The 22,798-nt window shown below is 47.8% G+C and overlaps 1 protein-coding gene across 4 annotated transcripts in view; it reads left to right on the forward strand.

The window, feature by feature from the left end:
* Positions 1 to 350: 350 nt before the first annotated feature.
* INSR (insulin receptor) overlaps positions 351 to 22,798 on the forward strand; it is a 146,115-nt gene continuing 123,667 nt past the window's right edge. For all 4 annotated transcript variants that reach the window (XM_006046794.4, XM_006046795.4, XM_006046796.4 and 1 more), the window contains exons 1-2: positions 351 to 478; positions 19,725 to 20,276. In XM_006046794.4, coding sequence (XP_006046856.2) covers positions 379 to 478; positions 19,725 to 20,276 — 652 coding nt within the window. In that variant the 5' untranslated portion in view covers positions 351 to 378. The remainder of the gene's footprint in view (positions 479 to 19,724; positions 20,277 to 22,798) is intronic.

The following is a 22,798-nucleotide window of genomic DNA, read 5'->3' on the forward strand; positions in this document are numbered from 1 at the left end:
TGTCCGCACGTCCGTTTGTCCGCGCGTCCGAAGATCGGAGCTCCGGAGCGCTCGGGGCCAAGAGCCTAGAGTCAGGGGGGCGCAGCGCGGGGCTCCGGGCCCTAAGATCGTTGGGACGGGGGCCCGGGCCGCGGGGGCCCGGAGTCGGGACCGTCTCCACCCGGCCGCGCTGCCGGATTCGTAGCGGCGGAGGCCGCGCGCCCCTCCCGGGGCCGTTTCTAGAGTCCTCCCAGGCGCAGGCTGCGGGACCTTGGGCGGCCCGCGTGGAAGAGAAGGACGCGCGACACCCAGCCCCTCTGGGGCGGCCGCTTCGGAGCATGCACCCCGCCAGCCAGCGCCTCGCGCTCTGATCCTTCGGCACCCCGCGCTCCCGCAGCCATGGGCGCCGGGGGCGGGAGGGGGGCGGCAGCCGTGCTACTGATGGTGGTCGTCGCCGCGCTGCTGGTGGGCGCCGCGGGCCACCTGTACCCTGGAGAAGGTGAGTCTGAGGGGGCCCTGGAGTGGGCGGGAAGCCGCGCGGCTGGGGAGGGTACCCTTTGCCAAAATGGAACCACCACCCGTTGTGGACGGAGTGCAGTCCTCCGTCGGAGGGCTGGTGGCCCGGACGGTTCCTCCGGCCTCGCGGGGGGCGGGAAGCCGCTGACCTTGGCCTTTGCCCGCCTGGGCTAGCGGCTCCAAGACCCGCATGCGGCCCCGGGCTGGAGGAACCTTGCCCTAGTGCCCGCCCCTCCGCGGGCGCCTCTTCCGAGAGCGCTCCTCGAACCCCCGTGTCTGGGCCTCTCCGAGCCCACCACCTGGCTCCAGAGACGGGACACACGTCCTCTCTGGGTCGCCTCCGAGAAGTAGGGTCATCGGACACTCGGACAGCCAAATGCCCCGGGCACAGACGGTTTGGAGTGAGAATCGAGGGTGACTGACTGAAGGCAGGGTGGTCCCTTGGGATCCTAGCAGCTTGGTGACGCTACCCCAGGGGCCGAGGAAGTGTAGAACCCGCCCCTTTCTTTCTGGTACCTAGACCCACGGCTACCCCTGACTTCAGTTCCATGTTTATACTCTGGAATTCTGTTTCCAGATGTCGGAGGCAAGCTCTAGCCCTTGGCAACAGCGCAGCTGTAGTAGCGGTAGTGTCGGCTTTTATGATTATTATAGCTAGTGTCGCCAGATGCCTCGGGCTGGCCGGTCTTATCTCTCTGGATCTCTGCCGCAGCCCGTGGAGGCTGATACTGCTGTTGGTCCATTTCATAGAGGAGTAAACTGAGGCTCAGGAAGGACACAGAATTCACTTGCCCCAGAATCAGAGCTAGAGAGAAGACAAACCTCTCTGGTGGTGCCAGGGCCCAGGGCTCTGCCCAGCTGCCCACGCCCCAGGAACCCCTGGTAACCTCCCTCCTCCACCCTTTTACCTGTCGGCTGGGCAGGTCTCTAACCTGTGGTCAGCCCAGCACCCTATCCCCTCTCCCTTCTCAAGTCTCCCTCATGAGTGTCCCTGGGCTAGCGGCTCCCTGGTATGGGGAGAGGGGCAAGTCCCAGCATTTTCCTTGGGCTTGACAGCAGGTCTTTCTGGCTGCAGGTCAAGGATGGAAAATCCTTGAAGAGAATATGACTGGGGTTTCCCACCATGATGGCGGAGGCCCTGCTTTCAAAATATGTGTTGGGTTACTTCTTCAGATTTCTCCATAAAAGGAAATCAGTCCCGATGAGGAAGGGGTCAGGCAGGGAAGGAGCAGAAGTTCCTGAGTTGCCTGTCAGTGAGTGGGGATGCACGAGAAAGCACGTGGGGGCTCTGGAGTTGACAAACTGGGTTTGTGGAGCACCTTTGCCAATTAGGCAAGGTCTCCAAGTGCTGAGTGCCTGGTATACAGTGGGTGCTCCTCCAAGGAAGGGTAGCAGTGGATTTAGGCTCTTGTTTTTAAAAAACAAAAACCCAGACCAGCTGTTAGATCTGTATCAGGCTTTGCACGTCCATGCCCATGTGTGTCTGTGTGTGCGTGCACACCTGTATATGTATGCGGTTCCTTGCTCCTCTGTTCCTGGTAGCTTTAGTAATTAATAGTGGATTTGTGCCTGGGCTGGCTTTTCTGGTGGCTCAGATGGTAAAGAATCTGCCTGTAGGAACCTGGGTTTGATCCCTGGATCGGGAAGGTCCCCTGGAGAGGGGAATGGCTATCCACTTCAGTATTCTTGCCTGGAGAATCTCATGGACAGAGGAGCCTGGTGGGCTACAGTCCATGGGGTCCCAAAGAGTCCGATACGACTGAACGACTTTCACTTTCAGGGGTCAGTGGATGGATTTACTACTTCTTACATGTTTATAGTTTCCACGAGGGAGAGGCTTATGTTTCTCTTGTTCACTGCCACAGTTCCAGAGTCTAGAGCAGCCCCTGACACCTGGTAGATGTTTGACAAATTTATTTTGACTGTGCTGGGTCTTCATTGCTGTGCTGGGCTTTTCTCTAGGTGTGAGGATCGAGGCTACTCTCTAGTTGCTGTGCACGGGCTTCTCATTCCGGTGGCTTCTCTTGTTGTGGAGACCAGGCTCTAGGGCACGCGGGCTTCAGTAGTTGTGGCACGTGTGCTCAATAGTTGTGGGTCCCTGGCCCTAGAGCACAGGCTCAGCAGCTCTGGCACTCGGGCTTAGCTGCTCTGCAGCACATGGGATCTTCCCATACCAGAGGTCGAACCCCTGTCCTCAGCATTGGCAGGCGGATTTGTCACCCTTGGACCACCAGGGAAGTCCTAAATATTTGTTCTAGATTCAACTCCTATCCTTCCTGTTCTCCCCAGGAGTCCAAGTCATGGCTCCTTTATTCTCCAGATAAAACCTAACTGCCACAAATATAAGCAAAGGCTCTGCAGGCGCTATTCTACACACTCTGCATTGATAATCTCGATTAATCCTCACCACAGCCCTCTGAGGTAAGGTTTATCATCCATTTCGAAGGTGAGGAACTTGGATGAGGTGGCAGTGCTGAGATGAGAAGCTCAGTTTGTTAAGAAAAGGTTTTCTTAACAGAAGGTTCTTCTTGGGACTCTGAGCCTCCCCGCCCTAACCCCTGTGGTATAAAGGTTAACAAAATACTCTCGAATAAATGACATGTGATGCCCTTCGGAGGTTTGGGGAGGGGCAAGGAACTTTCCGGATCGTTGGTTAATCTCCAGCAGCAAGCAGTGTGGCATTCTGTCTGGGGTGGGGGTGGGGTCGAGGGAGATCAGTGGGATTTTGAAGGACTGAGGACTCTCTCCTCAATGTCATGTGGGATGTGCCAGCCCATTTCATCCCCTCTGTGGAGTCTCTGTGGCTTGGCTGAACTGGGCAGTGGTTTTCCCTCCCATGTCTCCTTGGGTTGACCCACTCTGGCCCGAGATGACCCAGGAGCACTGCAAAGTCAGAGAATGAAGGCAAAGTGGGATTAATTATAGTGGAAACTGAATCTTGGCAGGGGCAGTGAATTGATGAGTTGAGGTGCTAGATGTTGCTTTTGGATCCCCCTTACATCTCGAGGGTGGAATCTAGTGTGTCTCTTGTGGGTTCTCTGGTGCACTCCGGGACCCTCAGAGCAGAACTTCTGCTCTCTGGGTCAGTTCTCTGAGGTTCTCCCTAGTCTTTGCTTCCCTCCTAGTGACCTGACTCTCGACCCTGCCCTGCTCATTCATAGAGGTCACTGGGGGCGAGCCTCACCCCGAGGGACCCCACCTCACTCCACTCCCTCGTTGACATCCTTTATTTTTTGGCTAGAATAGACCTTCTCAATTTCCATGCTCTTGATCTATGAGGTTGGATAGTTCTTGGTTGCAGGGGGCTGTCTTGTGTATCTTAAGATGTTGCTCACTGTCTGTGGTCTCTGACCAGTAGCAATGCCCCTCTCCAAGTCATGACCACTAAAAAGTGTCTCCAGACACCACCAACTGTCCTCTGATTGAGAACCACTGCTTTTGGTGCTAGTGGTAAAGAACCTACCTGCCAGTGCAGGAGACACATGAGATGTGGGTTCAATCCCTGAATCAGGAAGATCCCCTGGAGGAAGGCATGGCAACCTGCTCCAGTATGCTTGCCTGGGAAATCCCATGGACAGAAGACACTGGCAAGCTGCAGTCAATGGGGTCATAAAGAGTCAGACACGACTTAAGTGACTTAGTATGCAGGACACTTATCCACTTAGGTCCCCTCCTCTCTCCTCTCTGTTCAGGGATCTCTATCCACCCGGGAGCGTTTTTCTTTTCAGCCTCAATACTCCCCAGGGCCCCGCTACCCACCACCCACCTTTTGCCTTCCTCTGTCAAGCCTTCCCCAACCGCTGATGGGCACTCATCACCCTTGCTCTCTCACCTTTCACCCACTGCTCTGCCCACAGCATCTGGCTTGTGTCTCGTTGCTTTGCCCATGGTGCTAGCAAAAGTCATTCCTCACCTACCAATGGCAGCCTCACCCCAGCTGACTTCTCTGGGTTTTGCTTCCCCTCTCCTGGTGAGTTTTCACCTGTACCTGGCTCCTCCCATTCTCTCTCTTCTTTTCCTCTGCTCCTTTTCCGGGCTTATTATCTTGGTCTCCATCGACGGCCATTCCCTACTCGGACTCTCTCTCTCACGCTCACTTGTTAATTTATATGTGGTCAAAGTCTTTAGAACAGGGGTCAAACGCTGCCCGCCCACGCCTGTTTTTGTAAATAAAGTTTTATTGGCAAGCCGCCATGCCCGTTGGCTCACGCGTCCTCTATCGCTGCTTTCGTGCTCTAAGGGCAGAGTTGAACGGTTGCGATCGCGTGGCTCCCAACAATATTTACACTTGGGCCCTTTCCAGAGAAAGTTTGCCGACTTTGGATTTAGAACAAACTCCTCGAGGATCGTTATGACATGCCTCATAGCTTGTGTGGTCCCCGGTTCGACTTTGAATGAATCAAGTTAAATGAAATGCTCAGGAAAAACACTGTGTTTTTCCCTTTACAGAGCAAGCCTTATTAAAGAAACTGGTATCATTTGCTGTGCTGAATGTATGGGTTCTGATGGTGAGAAAATAACAGTGATGTTCTTTCTTTGGGTGTGTGTGTGTGAGAGATCTTTGGGTTTATTTGTTTAAATGGTCTTCTTGGCATTGAATGAGGACTCTGTGCTATCAGCCCTGTCTCTAGTGCCAAGAGAAAGTGGTATCTGCTGGGAGATACCACTTGAGGGGCCTCTTGAGAACCCCTTATGTAAATTTCTATGAAGAACACAGTGAGAGTGACTCGCTTTATGTTTTGTGATTGGATCGTACTTACGGTTTTTAAATTAAAATAATAACTGCATTCTCATTGCAAAAAAAAATTGCACAAGTTTAGAGAGGGGAACAATAAAAGTTCCCCTTTGTCCCTAAAACCATTGTGTTTCTGTCTTGGGAGATGACTACGCTATGTTTGGGCTTCCCAGGTGGCTCAGTGGCAAAGAACGCACCTGCCGATGCAGGAGACACAGGTTTGATCCCTGGGTCGGGAAGATGCCCTGGAGAAGGAAATGGCAACCTACTCCAGTATTCGTGCCTAGATAATCCCACAGACAGAGGAGCCTGGCAGGTTCAGTCCCCTGGGGTCACAAAGAGTCAGACATGACTGAGCTTGTACATGCACACACGCACACATACATACACATACACAGGTGCGTGTCCTATTTTGGTGGTTTTTGTTTGTTTGTTTTAAATATTTATTTATTTATTTGGCTGCTTCAGCTCTTAGTTGTGGTGCATGGGCTTCTCTCTAGTTGTGGCATATGGGCTCTAGAGCCGGGGGTTTCAGTAGCTGTGGCACATGGGCTTAGTTGCCCAGCAGCATGTGGGGTCTGAGTTCTCCCAACCAGGGATCAAACCTGCATCCCCTGCATTGGAAGGCAGATTCTTAACCAGTGGACCTCCAGGGAAGTCCCTGTTTGGTGTGGATCTTTAAATATTTTTATTATAAAAATGGTCGTACAGTAAATCTGACTTTTTTTGGTGCATACAGTTTTTGCATTTTAATCCCTGCATAGAATTGTGTAGCTGTCCCCACAGTTAGGACACGGAAGTGTCCCATCTACCATCACCCAAACTCCTTCTCCTGCTAAGTCGCTTCAGTCGTGTCCAACTCTGTGCGACCCCATAGACGGCAGCCCACCAGGCTCCCCCGTCTCTGGGATTCTCCAGGCAAGAACCCTGGAGTGGGTTGCCATTTCCTTCTCCAATACATGAAAGTGAAAAGTGAAAGTGAAGTCGCTCAGTTATGTCCGACTCCTAGCGACCCCATGGACTGCATGCAGCCTACCAGGCTCCTCCGTCCATGGGATTTTCCAAGCAAGAGTACTGGAGTGGGGTGCCATTGCCTTCTCCGCAAACTCCTTCTAGCCACCCCTTTATTGTTATGCCATCCCTACCGCAAACCCCTGGCAACATTTTGCATCCCTAAATGGCAACCCACTCCAGTACTCTTGCCTAGAAATTTCCATGGATGGAGGAGCCTGGTGGACTACAGTCCATGGGGTCGCAAAGAGTCGGACACCGCTGAGCGACTTCACTTTCACTTTCTTTAAAGAAGATTTTATTTAAAATGGCTGCCTTTAGAGACATTCAACAGAGAAGGCAATGGCACCCCACTCCAGTACTCTTGCCTGGAAAATCCCATGGGTGGAGGAGCCTGGTGGGCTGCAGTCCATGGGGTTGCTAAGAGTCGGACACAACTGAGCGACTTCACTTTCACTTTTCACTTTCATGCATTGGAGAAGGAAATGGCAACCCACTCCAGCATTCTTGCCTGGAGAATCCTAGGGACGGGGAAGCCTGGTGGGCTGCCGTCTATGGGGTCGCACAGAGTCGGACACTACTGAAGTGACTTAGCAGTTTTCCCTAGACTTTTAAAAGTGTCTTAATTCCTGCGACTTCCCTGGTGGCCCAGTGGCTAAGACTCCATATTCCCAATGCAAGGGGCCTGGGTTTGATCCCTGGTGAGGGACTTAAGGCCCCACATGCTGTAACCAAACATCCCACAAGCCACAATTAAGACCCAGGGCAGCCAAATAAATGAATAAATATTTTTAATAAGTATCTTATATTGGATCAATAGTCTTAAGCTTGAAAACTTCATTACTCATAAGATACTCATTTTTTCTGGATTCCATATTTGTGAATTCACCTATTTGTGAAAATTTATTTGGCATCCCCGGTGGCTCAGATGATAAAGAATCCACCTGCAGTGTGGGAGACCTGGGTTCGATCCCTGAATTGGGAACATCCCCTGGAGGAGGGAATGGCAACCCACTCCAGTATTCTTGTCTGGAGAATCTCCATGGACAGAGGAGCCTGGCAGGCTGCAGTCCATGGGGTCGCAAAGAGTCAGACACGACTGAGTGACTAAGCACAGTAAAGCACATTTGTAATTCCAAAATAAATACTCAGAGCTTTAATGGTTATTCCTGGACATGCACCAGGAGGCACAAGTGGCGAAAAATCAGGATCATCTGACAGGCATGTTCCAGCTCAGATCAAACAAGGTGACATCTTGCCTTCTCGTTGCATCTCTCCTGTTGTGGATTCATAAATCCCCAAGGATTAAGACAAACATCCTTAAAAATTTTTTAATTGAAGTATACTTGGTTCACAATGTTGTGTTAGTTTCTGGTGTACAGCAAAGTAATTCAGGTCTATATATGTGCACATTTGTTCAGTCTCTCCATCGTGTCCCACTCTTTGCAACGCCATGGACTATAGCCCACTAGGCTCCTCTGTCCGTGGGATTTCCAGGCAAGAATACTGAAGTGGGTTGCCATTTCCTCCTCCAGGGGATCTTCCTGACCCAGGGATCAAACCCACATCTCCTGCATTGGCAGGTGGAGTCTTTACCACTGAGCCACCTGGGGAACCCTTGAGAGATGAGAGATGGCAGAGAGCCCCTAGCTGTTGTTTCAAGGAGCAGGGAGGTCCTCCTGTGTTCTGCTGACCCTGGTGCTGAGCCATTCCCCAGTGGCTGTCGGGGCTTCTAGAAACCTATTTTGTTTCCAGCAGAGTGAGATTCGTTCTGTGTTGCCCAGTGCAGACTGGATATGAGTTCCAGGTGGAGTTCAAGGCAGACTGATGAGGATTAAAATTCGATGTCAAATCAGAGCCTTTCTTTCGATTCGTTCAGGGGATGGGGTCCCATCAGGTTGAGAGGGTACCTTCTGTTTCGTGTTCAGGAAGACCAGGCTGTTACCAGGAGGTGCTTGCTTCTCTCCCATGCCTTTGTGAGAAGGTGGAAAACTTAGGTACTTTCAAAAAACTGTGTTTATTAAGAGTGCGGGAAAAGGTAGTGGTTGAACACAAAGGGATAAAGAAAGCAGGGCTCCCCCTGTTTTCTGATGGCCTTTCTGTGACTTCTTGTTGCTAATCTGTTTTCAACCATGGATCTGGTTTCCTTGCAAGAGATTAGAAAACGGATAAATTCTCACTGAGACGTTTCTTCCTAATTATATCCAGTTACATGGTATTGAAGACATCTGCTACTTTTTTGTTGTTCTTGTTCTTAGAAGACTTCTCTTGGTTTTCTTGTTTAAAACTTTGTAATTTATTTTTGACTGCACTGGGTCTTCATCGCTGCATGTGGGCTACTCTCTAGTTGCCCTGCGCTGGCTTCTCATCGAAGTGGCTTCTCTAGTTGCGGAGCACAGGCTCTAGGGTGTGCAAGCTTCTGCAGTTGCAACACTTGGGTTCAGTAGTTGCTCCACGGCATGTGGGATCATCCCAGACCAAGGATTAAATCTGTGTCCCCTGCATTGCCAGGCTGATTCCAAGAAAAGTCCCAAGACTTCTCTTGGTATTTTTTTCCAGTGTCTTTTGTGGCATCATCTGTATACATGAGGAGGTAGGACTCTTGAAATGGTATGGAAGCCCCTTGTACCCTTGTGGTTTGATGGGTAATGTCCTAGGGGTGGTCTATACAGAGGTATGGAACTGACTGGAGGGATTAGCCTAGCTGTTCCGGAGCTTTCAGAGAAGCTTGTGGAAGATATGGGTGTCAGGGTGACTGTGGGTCTTTGGTCCTCTCTCTGGTTCCCTGGTCTTAAATACTGTGCTCTCCAGACCTCCCATACCCCTTCCATCCTTTTATCCTCTTGATTTTAGCACATACTGCCATCACTTCTGCCTGCATCCACCCCTCTTCCCAAGCTCTGGGTCTACATCTTCCCAACACCCACTGGATCCACATCCCAGAGCATCCCCAAAGCCCCCACAGACTCACTGTACCCCAGTCTGAGCCTGCTGTCCTTGCCACTGGTTCTATCTGGCCCTCTCCAGGTTCATCAAACAATGGTGCCTCACCCCCCGCCCCCACCCCACCTCCCTGGTGACCGAGTCCCTGTTGATGCTGGTTCCTTAGATGACTCTGTGGTCTTATCTGTTTCCTTTTGCACCCACCCCATGACAGGCCCCCTAGGCCATGCCATAGAGGTGGTTCCAGAGTGCCCTGTCCAGTACCTTCTCTTTCCTACTACCAGAGAGATTTTTCCACTTGCTGCTTTGCTCCGACTACAGCTGCCAGCTCAATCAGCCCATCCCCCTGGCAGTTGAGCCTGGCCTTAGCTGGGCAGCGTGTGGTCTCAACTCCCTGACTTCATGACTGCACTTCCTTGGGGTTCTCTCTTCTTTATGTGCTTGCGTTTGCTTCCTGTTCCCCAAGGACCTCTCTTCCTTCTTTTCACCCATGGATTCCTACTTTTTCCTCAAGGAACTGGGTCAGAGGCCTCCTTCCTCCCCTCTCTGGCTTCATCACCCACCCCATTCGCCTTCCCTTTCAGCACAGACTGGGTGTATCTTTCTGGGTCCCCACAGACATTGGTCTGCCCGGTGAAGGTGTGTTCTAGTGAAACGCTGACTACACGGTAAATGAAACCGTGCTCTAAGTGTGGGTCGGAGAAGGGCTTGGTACATGTTTGTCTAAAGTAGGAAGCAGTCTATCCTGGAGTGGGCAGGTCCTGGAAAGGAGGGAAAAAGAACTGCTGTGGTCTGAATGGCTACCTCCCCACTCCCTATTCATCGGTTGAAACCTTAACTCCTCAACGTGGCTGTATTTGGAGATAGAGCTTTTAGGAGGTAATTAAGGTTAAATGAGGTCATGAGAGGGCAGTCCTAAACCAATAGGACTGTGGCCTCAGAACGAGGAGGGACTTCTCTGGTGGTCCAGTGGTTAAGACTCTGACTTCCCAATGCAGGGGTCCCAGGTTCAATCCTTGATCAAGGAACTAGATTCTACATGCCACAGCTAAAGATCACATGTGCTGCGACTAAGACCAGGTGGAGCCAAGTAAATTAAAAAACAAAACAACAATCAACAACCCCAAAGAAGGCAACTAATGGTATTGATCCTGGAACAGAGTGCTCAGAGGAACAGGTGGGATTGGAGAGGTGACCCAGGTTGGGTAGATGGTATGTTTGTCTTACATGAGTCCCTGACATATTCTTGGAGGCCTCATTTAAAATGCAGATTTACAGACTGGGGTCCTAGAGACATTGATTCATTTGGTCCAGAGCTGGGCCTAAGAACCTGCATTGTAACATACACCACTCCCCCCCACCCCAACATTCCAGGTGATTCTGATGGTCCACAGAGAATTTTTATTAAAGGAAGGGATACTCTATTTTTAAAAATATTTATTTATTTATTTATGGCTATGCTGGGTCTTCGTTGCTGTGTGGGCTTTTTTTGCTCATTTTGGTAAACAGGGGGTACTCTCCAGTCCCGGTGTGCAGACTTCTCATTACAGTGGCTTCTCTTGTTGCGAAGCATGGACTCTAGGGTGCTTGGGCTTTAGCAGTTGTGGCCCGTGGGCTCAGTAGTTGTGACTTCCGGGATCTAGAACACAGGTTCAGTAGTTGTGACACATGGGCTTAGTTGCTCTGAGGCATGTGGGATCTTCCCAGATCAGGGATCGAACCCGTGCCTTCTGCACTGACAGGCAGATTCTTTACTACTGAGCCACCAGGAAAGCCCTCCACTGAATATTTTGAGAAATGCTGTGTGATGGCTAAGGACACAGGTGTGGGAATCCTAAGGACCTACGTGTGATGGACTGAACTTTGTCTCTCCCCACAAACTCATATGCTGAAGTCCCAGCCCTCTAACATCTCAGAATGTGACTGTCTTTGGAGATTGGGTCTTTAAAGAGGCAGTCAAGGTAAAATGAGATAACCAGCGTGGCCTCTAAGCTAATAAGTCATGTGCTCAGTCATGTCCTTCTCTTTGTGGCCCCATGGACTGCGGCCAGTCAGGCTCCTCTGTCCACGGGATTTCCCAGGCAAGAACACTGGAGTGGGTTGCTGTTTCCTCCTGCAGGGGATCTTCCTGACCCAGGGATTGAATCCACATCTCCTGCACTGGCAGGCGGATTCTTTAGCAGTGAGCCACCTGGGAAGCCCATTTGCTGATAAGACTGATGTCTTTATAAGAGGAGATTAGGACGCAGACACACCTAGAGGGAAGAGCAAGTGAGGACGCAGGGAGAAGACAGCTGTCTACAAGCCAAGGAGAGAGGCTTCAGAAAGGATCAGTTCTGCTGACACCTTAATCTCAGACTTCTGGCCTCCAGAATTGGGAGAAAATAATTTCCTCTTGTTTAAGCCACCTGGTCTGTGGTCGTTGGTTAGGGATGGCGCAGTAGACTAATATGCTGGGTTTACATCCCAGCTCTGTCTCCTTCTGGCTTCATGACCTTGGGGAGGACATGTTTCTTTCTGAGCCTGTTTCTTTCCTCTTTGAGGAAATCTGTTTTGGTGACGGTTTGCCTGTTGCCCAGACCCCAGTCTTGTGCATCTCCCACCTCAGGGTATTTACTGCCCTTCTGTGTCCAGCCATTTCCAGAAGAATCCATCTCACACACTTTCATTGTTGTTGTTGTTCAGTTGCCAAGTCATGTTCAATTCTTTGAGACCCCACGGACTGCAGCACACCAGGCTTCCCTGTCTGTCACCATCTCCTGGAGTTCGCCCAAGTTCATGTCCATTGAATCAGTGATGACGTCCAACCATCTCATCCTCTGTCATCCCCTTTTCCTCCTGCCCTCAATCTTTCCCCGCATCAGGGTCTTTTCCAATGAGTCAATTCTGTGCAAAAGGTGGCCAAAGTATTGGAGCTTCAGCTTTAGCATCAGTGCTTCCAGTGAATATTCAGGGTTGACTTTCCTTTAGGATTGACTAGTTTGATCTCCTTGCAGTCCAAGGGACTCTCAAGAGTCTTCTCCAGCACGACAGTTCAAAAGCATCAGTTCTTTGGCACTCAGCCTTCTTTATGGTCCAACTCTCATATCTGTACATGACTACTGGAAAAACCATAGCGTTGACAATATAGACCTTTGTCAGCAAAGGGATATCTCTGCTTTTTAATATGCTGTCTAGGTTCTGGCTGAAGTCAGTTTTAAGAGCCAGACTTTTTAAGGTGGAGACTCATAAGGGTATCTGGCACCTCGGTGTGCCCAGGTTCTAATTTCTGAAGGGAATAAATCTGGGAATTGGTTCCAAGTAGCTTGGAGTGAAGAACTGATGCGTGTATGTGGCCGGACGCCGGTTCTCCTCTATTCTTCCTACCCTCCATCACGTGATTATCATCATTTATAGATGAGGAGACTGAGGCACACAGAGATTAAATATATGACTCAGGATCATACTGTTGGCAGGTGCCCACGCTGGAGTGGGAGGGCAGATCTGTTGGGTTTCTCTTTCTCTGTCTCTCTTTAAAAACATTATCTATTTATTTTTGGCTGCACCAGCTCTTAGCTGTGCCACACAGGGTCTTCCATCTTTGTTGAGGCACACAGGATCTTTACTTGTGGCATGTGAACTCTCGGTTGTGGTGTGTGGGATCTAGTTCCCTGTTCAGGGATGGAACCCAGGCCCCTGGACTGGGAGTGTGGAGTCTTAGCCTCTAGGCCACTAGGGAAGTTCCCAGATCTGTTGGGTTTCTAGTGTGCCCTGAAACTGGTGTGGGTGGTGGCCTGACACCTGAACCCAAGACTTGTTGGCCAGGACTCCTGAATTTTGGAAGAAGCAGTGTTAAGACCGGAAAGAATGCAGAGAGGAACGTGTGGCCCCGGAAGAGGCCACCAGGGAGCATTTGAAGAATGTCTGAAGAATGTACAGGCTTGAAAGCAAAAAGTATAACTCTTAGCATTGTAAAGAAGTTTCAGAATCTTCTAGACCTCTCCCTCCCAGATCCTCAGTACTTATTTGCCGTTTCCATGGTGACGAGAAAACCAGGGGAGAGGGGACACTTTCCAAGATGGCTCTCGTATCCGTCTTCTCTCCAACTGAAAAATTATAGATTCTTCTGGCCAAGAGGGCAATTCCAAGACTAGCACTGTCTGCTTTGATGGAAATAGTCTATGGTTGCATATCCAATATGGTGGCTACTATCCACATGGTGCTCTTGAAATTGTGGCCAGGGAAAATAGATTTTTACTTTAATAGTCTGTATAGTCAAAGCTATGGTTTTCCCGTAGTGATGTGTAGATGTGAGAGTTGGGCCATGACGAGGGCTGAGTGCTGAAGAATTGATGCTTTTGAATTGTGATGCTGGAGAAGACTCTTTAGAGTCCCTTAGACTGCAAGGAGATCAAACCAGTCAACCCTAAAGGAAATCAATCTTGAACATTCATTGGAAGGACTGATGCTGAAGCTCTAGTACTTTGGCCACCTGATGCGAAGAGCCAACTCATTGGAAAAGACCCTGATGCTAGAAAAGATTGAAGGCAAAAGGAGAAGGGGGCAACAGAGGAAGAGATGGTTGGATGGCATCACTGACTCAATAGACATGAGTTTGAGAAAATTCAGGGAGATAGTGGAGGACAGGGAAGCCTAGTGTGCTGCAGCCCATGGGGTCAAAAACAGTCGGATGTGACTTAGACTGAACAACCACAAACTTTAATTCATTGAAACGTAAATGTGAAAAAAGGAAACATAAAGTCTTGTTTAACTTTAGTTGATTGAAATGTCAGGAAATCAACACTCGATTCTGTTATTGAACAACTGTTTTTGGGAGGGATACAAAGAACCCTACATTTTCAATGATTCATTTTGTGGAATATGCATATCCTGATTGAGTATTTCTGATCAAAATTTAGCATCTAAATTGAGACATGTTGCAAGTGTATAATACACATGGCATTTGGGAGGCATAAAGTGAAAAAAAATCTTGTAGTTTTTGTTTTTGTTTTTGTTTAGTATTGCTTACATGCAGAAGTGAAATTTTTGGATATATTGGATTAAGTATATTTAATTTCAGTGTTTCTTTTTTACTTTTTTAGAGAAAATCTAAAGTTCTATCATATTTCTATCAGATAAGGCTATTCTAGACCCTACACACCCTGGTGACCTACAGCGATGAGCTGTAGCTTGCTGTCACTCTTGAGCTTCCGATGAAGTAGGCAGAACAGAATAATTCTTATTGCTCTGTTTGTGTAGGTTTTAGTCCTGGTGTCACCTCCTCCAGGAAGCCCTCCTTGACTGTCCCAGGCTTAGTCAAATAGCTTGTTTTTTTTTATGATTTCTTCTAGCCTTTGACACTGTCCCTACCTAACTGAGATATCCTCCTCAGTTATACCTTCAGTTGATTTGAATAGTTAATAGCATCTACAGTCTCTGAGACCCAGAGCAGCCTGTATCCTATTCTTTTAAGCACTTCCAGTCCCTGGAACAGTGGAAACAGGTTTTCAGCCTGGTAGGCTGCAGTCCATGGGGTGGCTAAGAGTTGGACACGACTGAGCGACTTCCCTTTCACTTTTCACTTTCATGCATTGGAAAAGGAAATGGCAACCCACTCCAGTGTTCTTGCCTGGACAATCCCAGGGACGGGGGAGCCTGGTGGGCTGCTGTCTCTGGGGTCGCACAGAGTCAGACTTAGCAGCAGATAGGTGCTGCAGGAGTGAACGAAGAAAACCGTCTTTAGCAAGTTTCCTCCGTGTTGTCACCCCATGGACATTATTTCATTGTTTCCTTATTTAAGTCACATTCACCTGCTTCTTCATTAGGTATGTTTTTGAAAAAACAGAGGTGGAGAGACTGTAACATAGTTACAGCATTAACTTTGCCTTTAATTGCTGGGTTGAAACCTCAGTTACCCGTTACAACTCATTCTGTGTGAATCTTGACTTGCTCATCACAAAAATGGGTATGGACCATTTTGTTTATCTACTTCCTCTGGGATTAGTTTTAGAATTCATCAAGAGATGACTTCCCTGGTGGTATAGTAGATAAGAATCCGCCTGCCAGTGCAGGGAATACGGTTCGATCCCTGGTTTGGGAAGATTCCACGTGCCCCAGGGCAACTGAGCCCGAGTGCCACAGTTACAGAGCCCCAGCTTTAGAGCCTCAGAGCCACAACTACTGAGCCCGTGAGCCTAAGTCTGTGTCTGCAACAATAGAAGCCACCGCAATGAGAAGCCTGAGCACTGCAACTAAAGAGTAGCCCCTGCTCACCACAACTAGAAAAAGCCCGTGCATAGCAATGAAGACGGAATGTAACCAAAACTTAAATAAATAATTTAAAAAAGAGAGAGAGAGAGAACGTGCCTGCCAGAACATGACCAAGTGCTTCACATAAGTGAGTGTGCTAGCTGTCACCAGGATTGCCCTCCTCCCCTGATCCCCCTGGTCCTTCCCTATCTGTGTGTAGAGTGATGGTTAACCAGGTGCCACTTAATGAGGACCTGAAGCATCCTTCAGTTTCCCACCCAGAGGTATTAAAAACCAGTGCAAGATCCTACATATATTGTTGGCACCACTTCTAACATCCTCTGGGTATTTTCTGTCCCCGCAGTAAATTGCTCTATTGTCTTATACTAATAGGAACACATACGGCTTTAATGAGGAGAAGGAAATGGCAACCCACTCCAGTGTCCTTGCCTGGGAAATCCCATGGACAGAGGAGCCTGGTGGGCTGCAGTCCGTGGGGTAACCAAGAGTCAGACACGACTGAGCAGCTAAACCACCACCAGCGCCACTATGGCTTTAATGACTTTAACTCAAGTCACTGGAGTCATTGGAGATTAAAAAATAAAGCAATTCTTTGTTGTCCCAGGTAGTTATAGTCATTTAATTTTTAAACAACAACTTTATTGAGAGCTAATTAAAAACCGTACATTCACTATTTAAAGTTTACCATTTAGAAGTTCTTCATACATTAGTACATTCACAGAATTGGGCAACCATCACTGTGATCAATTTAGAACATTTTCATCAGTCCTCCCAAAGAAATCCCATACTCTTTATCTGTCACTCCGCATTTCCCTCTCTCGAACCCCTTGAAACCACTAATCTACTTTCTATGGATTTGCCTATTCTGGATATTTCATGTAAATGGAATCATTCCACATGTGGTCTTTTGTGACTGGCTTCCTTCACTGAGCATCATGTTTTCAAGGTTCATCCCTTTTGTAGCTGGTGTCAGGGTTTCCTCCTCTGTTATTGTTGAATAATCCTCCTCTGTATGGACATGCTACATTTCATGGATGCATAATGTTGGCTTGTTTCTCTCTTGCTGGTTATCATAAATAATGATGCTATGAACATTTGTATACACATTTCTTGTTGGACCTATGTTTTCATTTTACCTAGGAATGAAGTTTCTGGGTTATATGGTAACTCTTTGCTTAATCTTTTGAGGGGTTACAAGACTATTTTCCACAACAGCAGCTGAGCCGTTTTCCATTCCCACCAGTAATGTACAGGGTTTTAATTTCTCCACTTCTGTGTCAACTATTGTTATTGTCTGTCTTTTTAATTTTAGCCATCCTGGTGGGAGTGAAGTGGTATCTCACTGTGGTTTGGATTTACATTTCCCTGACGTTCAATAGCTGGTTAATCTTTGAAAGCATGTTCATATCTGATTTCTCCCACAACTTGGAAAGGATGGTGTTTTTGTCTCTGCACCAATTTCACAAGTGTGTGTGTGTGTGTGTGTGTGCAGGTAACATAGAGTTACGAGGCTCAGGCTTGAGAAGCCCAGACCTGTGACCAAGTCTAAGCTGTACACTGCCAGATACAGTACAGGACACCAAATTAAATTTGAATTTAATATAAACAATGAGTAATTTTTAAGGATATTGCTGCTGCTGCTGCTAAGTTGCTTCAGTCGTGTCCGACTCTGTGCGACCCCATAGATGGCAGCCCACCAGGCTCCCCCGTCCCTGGGATTCTCCAGGCAAGAACACTGGAGTGGGTTGCCATTTCCTTCTCCAATGCGTGAAAGTGAAAAGTGAAAGTGAAGTAGCTGAGTCTTGTCCGACTCTTAGCGACCCCATGGACTGCAGCCCACCAGGCTCCTCCGCCCATGGGATTTTCCAGGCAAAAGTACTGGAGTGGGGTGCCATTGCCTTCTCCATTTTAAGGATAAATATGTCCCAAACATTGCATGAGACAGACTTACCTAAAAAGTACTCCTTGCTTATCTGAAATTCAAATTTAACTGGGCGGTCTGCATTTTTTTCTAAATTTTTAATCAACTAATTTATGACTGTGCTGGGTCTTCATTACTCTTGGGCTTTTCTCCAGTTGCAGTGAGTAGGGGCTACTCTCTAGTTGCAGTTGAAGGGCTTCTCATTGCAGTGGCTTCCCTTGTTGCAGAGCACAGGCTCTAGGTGCTCGGGCTTCAGTAGTTGCGGTTCCTGGGCTCTAGACCCAGGCTTAATCGTTGTGGTGCACAGGGGCTTAGCTGCCCCAAGGCATGTGGGATCTTCCTGTACCAGGGATGGAACCCGTGTCTCGTGCATTAGATGGCAGACTCTTTGCCACTGAGCCACCAGGGAAGCCCTGTCCTTCATTTTTATTTGCTAAATCTGGCAACCTTGAATGTTACTGGTGGGTTGTATGTCCTTGGCTGATTGGCTTTGCCTCTCAGAGTTTTCTCATCTGTGGGGTGCAGATGGAGCCTGTTGGGAGGGATCAAGGTGTGGTACCTGTCTAGACAGACCTCTGTGTGTAGATGCTGTTGGTGTGACTGAAGCTGGGAGCCTCAGACGACGCTTGGGTGGCATGAGTGTGTGGTGTTGGAACTGATATCCTAGTTCTCTAGAAGGTGTCTCCCAACCTCTGACTGAGTGAGTGTGTGTGTTTTGGCAAGGAGAGGCTGCCTAAGGGATTTACATCTGATGAATGTTAACTCCAGTATAAGGAACACAGGAGGAGGGAAAGATCTAAATAAGTATATGGCGGAAAGGAAATCAGAGGAGCCTTCCTGGAGGAGGTGGCCTCTGAACTAGATCTTGAGGGATGATGAGCTGGATTTCAAAGTAGGGAGCTGAGGTGTAAAGAACTTTGACAGCCAAAGGGACTTGGGCTACTGTATTCAGAACAGTGGCAACTTGGTGCACATGTCTATTTCCATTCATACTAACTAAAGTGAAATCAAATACTCAGCTCCTCAGTCTTATATAAGCCGCATTTCAAGTGCTTGACAACCACGAATGGCCGGTGGCTTCCATATGACCAGCACGTATGTAGAATATCTCTATTGTTGCAGAAGTACCTTTGGACTTTGTCAGAGTAAGGCAGGGGTCACCAGACTACCACCTCAAGGGAAAACACCAGCCCACAGCCTGCTTTGATAATAAAGGTTTATTGGAACACAGCCATAGCTACTCATGGTCTCTGGGCTGCTTTTGAGCTGTAACGACAGAGTGGAACAGTCTAAACAGAGACTGACTGCAAAGCAGAATGTATTTACTATCTGAGCCTTTATAGAAAATATTTGCCTACCATGGTCTATGGGGATGAAAGCACAGAGCCTAGAGGTGACACCGTGATGCATTTGGGAGACATAAACAACAAGAAAATGGCTGACATTAATTGAGCACCTACTGTGTGCCAGCCACTGCTTGGGTGTCTGCATTATTTCATTCCCTTCTCTTCATAGGTCATGTTATGGGAGGAGGGAGGTTTGGAAGGCCCTCTTGTAATTGGAGAGTCGTGGACAGGCCTGTTTTACATGGTGCCGGGGATGGAGGGGCAGAACCTTGAGAGCTGTGAGAGGGAAAGTGCAGGGCGCTGGGGAGCCATAGAGGGTGTCTGAGCAAGGGAGAGACCAACTGCAGGAGAATAGGTGTTCAGGGTGTTTGTACTGGGGAGATCAGACTCTCTGGGAAGCCCTTGACACACCTGGGTAAAAGGTAATTAGACTGTGGCTGCCTGCCAGGAGGGCGGGTTGGGAAGGAGAGTCAGGAAAATGAGAGAATTGACAAAACACAGCCAGGTCTCCTTGCCTCATTTCTGATGTGGGCACCTTTATCCCCATAAATCCATTTCCTGAAGATGTTTCGCATTGACTCACTGGGGATGGCTCCCCTTTCCCCTTCTGCACCTGCTGCATTACTCAACCCCCTGTAATCCCAATGTCTCCTTTGCATCATATTTGATGTGATGGTTTTAAGGTTTCTAAACAGGTACCGCCAAAGGAATTATTACTCTTCAGGTTTTTTGCCTTTTGAGAGTAATTACTTAGGCATGGACACTTTACGGAGAAAACCACTGATGGGGGCTGGCTATAGAAGTCGTGGAGTTCAGTGCAGAATGAAATCTTGGGACCCCCTCACCCAAAAATGATTAAGGATTTCAAGATGAATGAAAGAACATTAAGCCCAGGGCAAGGTCCTTCTGAGCAGGCGTGGGACCCAGGTCACATGGCCACGTGGCTGCCCTGCCACTCATTCTTATAAACCATCCATGGGATGTTTGCTCACTTGTCTTGCTCTCTGCTTGTTTGCACTTCCAGTGTGCCCCGGTATGGATATCCGGAATAATCTCACCCGGCTGCATGAGCTGGCCAACTGCTCGGTCATCGAAGGACATTTGCAGATTCTGTTGATGTTCAAAACGAGACCTGAGGACTTCCGAGACCTCAGTTTCCCCAAACTCATCATGATCACTGATTACTTGCTGCTCTTCCGGGTCTATGGGCTGGAGAGCCTGAAGGACTTGTTCCCCAACCTCACGGTTATCCGAGGCTCGCGCCTCTTCTTTAATTATGCGCTGGTCATCTTTGAGATGGTTCACTTGAAGGAGCTTGGCCTCTACAACCTGATGAACATCACCCGGGGGTCTGTCCGCATTGAGAAGAACAATGAACTCTGCTACTTGGCCACCATCGACTGGTCTCGCATCCTGGATTCCGTGGAGGATAATTATATCGTGCTGAACAAAGACGACAATGAGGAGTGTGGGGACATTTGTCCAGGCACCGCCAAGGGCAAAACCAACTGCCCTGCCACTGTCATCAACGGGCAATTTGTGGAGCGGTGCTGGACACACAGCCACTGCCAGAAAGGTATGTCAGAGTTCTCTGGATTCTATACCATTTCTTGTGACTTGATTCATTAAAAAGATGCTGAAGTGTTCACTAGCTCAGGTGGTGACAAACCTTGTTTTGCAAAGGCTCAGACAATAAATAAACTTTAAACTTTGCAGCCTATACAGTCTCTATTGCAACTACTCAACCCTGCTATTGGACTGAGGAAGCAGCCACCTGGCAACAATGGGCAATACATATACAGGCATGGCTGTGTTTCAATAAAACTTTATTTACAAAACCAAGCGGAGGGCCGGATTTTGCCAACACCTGGGCTAGCTGGTTGAATGTTCCTCTTGCTTGAGAGAGCAGATGAGTATGGATTTTGCTGTCGAAGAAAGGAAATCTATTTCTTGTCTGATTTAAGATTGCTCATGGTAGGCATTTGGAAAAAGGAATGTGTAAAGGATAAAAACAAAGCAGCCATCCTTATTCCACAATTACTGGGGGTATTTCCCGCTAGTGGCTCTGTTGTGTCTGGATTTACTTAACCTTCCCTGTCATTGGGTATTTAAATTATTTCTTGTTTTCACAAAGAGGGTTGAACATTTTGGTGTGGAAGCTTTATTGAGCATTTTTTTTTCCCCTTCAGATTTTGGTTTTCCAGACGTGAAATTTCTGGGTCAAAGTTTCTTGATATTGATTGCCAAATAGCTTTCCGGAAATGTTGTACCAACGGGCACTCCTCCTAGCGCTGGCTGAGAGGGAACACCTTGGCTAGCTTGGAGTGTTGTTTGAAAAACCTTTCATAATTTACTGGAGGGAGGAGCTGGTGTGTTGTCATTGTTTCTATTTGCATTTCTTTGATTGCTATCAGGGTTGAACCTTTTAAAACATGTTTATTTATCATTTAGGTTTTTTCTTCCTGTTCATATCCTTTGTCCATTTATCTTTCAGTGCCTTAGTGGTTTTTGAAATATTAATCTGCGTGTGGTTTTCATAGCAAAGACTGTTAACTTTTTGCCAATTACATTTTCAGATGTTTTTGTTCCGTGATGAAAATACTCTGGTTGTCCGTTGCCAGAGAAGCTTAAAATGTTTATGGAGTTCAGACCTGAATTTTTGCATGCATCTCATATTATTTTATGCTTAGAAAGTCCCTTTCTATCCATAAAATGAAAGTTTTTTTCCTCCAAGTTTTCTATCTTAACTTTAAGTATTATCATTAAAAAATTTGTCAAGGGTATCCATTTTCCCCCAAATAATTAGGTGGGGGCTCAAGGCCATTTGTTGCAGAAATTTACCCCTTCATCATTGATTTGGGGGTTTGTTTCTGAGTTTCTATAAGTATGTCTGCCTTTCCACGTGCTGAAGTTATTACCGTTCTAATCCGTGTAGTTTTAAAATGTTTTGATATCCAAGAAGGCTAGTTCCCAACACAAACTTGTTAGTTGTTTATTGTTTTATTGACTCTTTCACATGCTGTGAAATTCCCTGGGAAGAATTAGCAAATATGAGATGGAGACAGAGAAAGTGAGTGGGTGGCTTAACGATTGTATCACAAAAACTAAGGGAAGGGAAAAAAGAGGGTTTTCTCACCTGAGCCCAAAGCTATGGAGAAGCCACACAGCTATGGAGAAGTCAGTCCTGAGTAGAATCCAAAGACTCAGCAGGGAGGGCTCCTTCAAGTTCCAGGAAGGAATCATCATGCATGGAGATGCTGAATGGGAGAAAACAAGAGGTGAGAGAGCGGATACCTCTTTTTTGAGAGTTTGGCCAGTGAGGGGAGGGAGAATCTGGTGGTTTGTGGACAGATGAGGGAACAATGGTTATTATGTTGTGGAAGAATCTTGAGAACGTCGGTAGGTCAGGGACACAGAGAAGCCAAGCTGTGATCAAGAAGAAAGATCAAAACTGGGGCAAAGTCTTGGCAAAAGTAGAGGACCACCCATGGGTTTGGAATTTCATAGAACGGGGAGATTTCTGAGGTGGCGAGATTTCTGAGGTGGCGATGGGGGTGAATAATCTGGGTGGGAGTGAATATGCTGATGAATTCGGAGGTAAGGGGGTTACCTTCTTTGATGGTGAGGGGAGGAGAGGCTGTGTAGGCCCTACCATGCTACAAGGACACACAGCTGCAACGGGAATCCTGTTATCCTTGTTTTAGAGACCAGAGAGGTTTTTAACCTGCCTAAGGCCACAAAGCTAATAAAAGATGGCTGGAGTTTGCACCACATCTGAGATATAAGAATAGCATCTCTGTATGTGTTTTGTGGGGGCAGGGGTGCCTGCTCTGTTTAGAGGTGGGGAGCTTACTAGTAGCTGGGGCATTGGGAGAAAACAGTGAACACTTTTATCCCAATGCTCCGTTCTCCAAAATCAGTTTCTTATTTTTGCTCCATACTCACACGTCTTGAGATATAATTTAAGACATTCCTCTGTGGATTTATTTCTGTACCCATTTTAGTCAAAATATCCAGGATGGTATTATCTGCAAAAATGTCCGAGATGTTTTGAGTAGGTTTTGTTTTTAATCTTGTGCTTTGGAGAACAAGGCTTGT

The sequence above is a fragment of the Bubalus bubalis genome, chromosome 9, assembly GCF_019923935.1.
Source record: "Bubalus bubalis isolate 160015118507 breed Murrah chromosome 9, NDDB_SH_1, whole genome shotgun sequence".
NCBI lineage: Eukaryota > Metazoa > Chordata > Mammalia > Artiodactyla > Bovidae > Bubalus > Bubalus bubalis.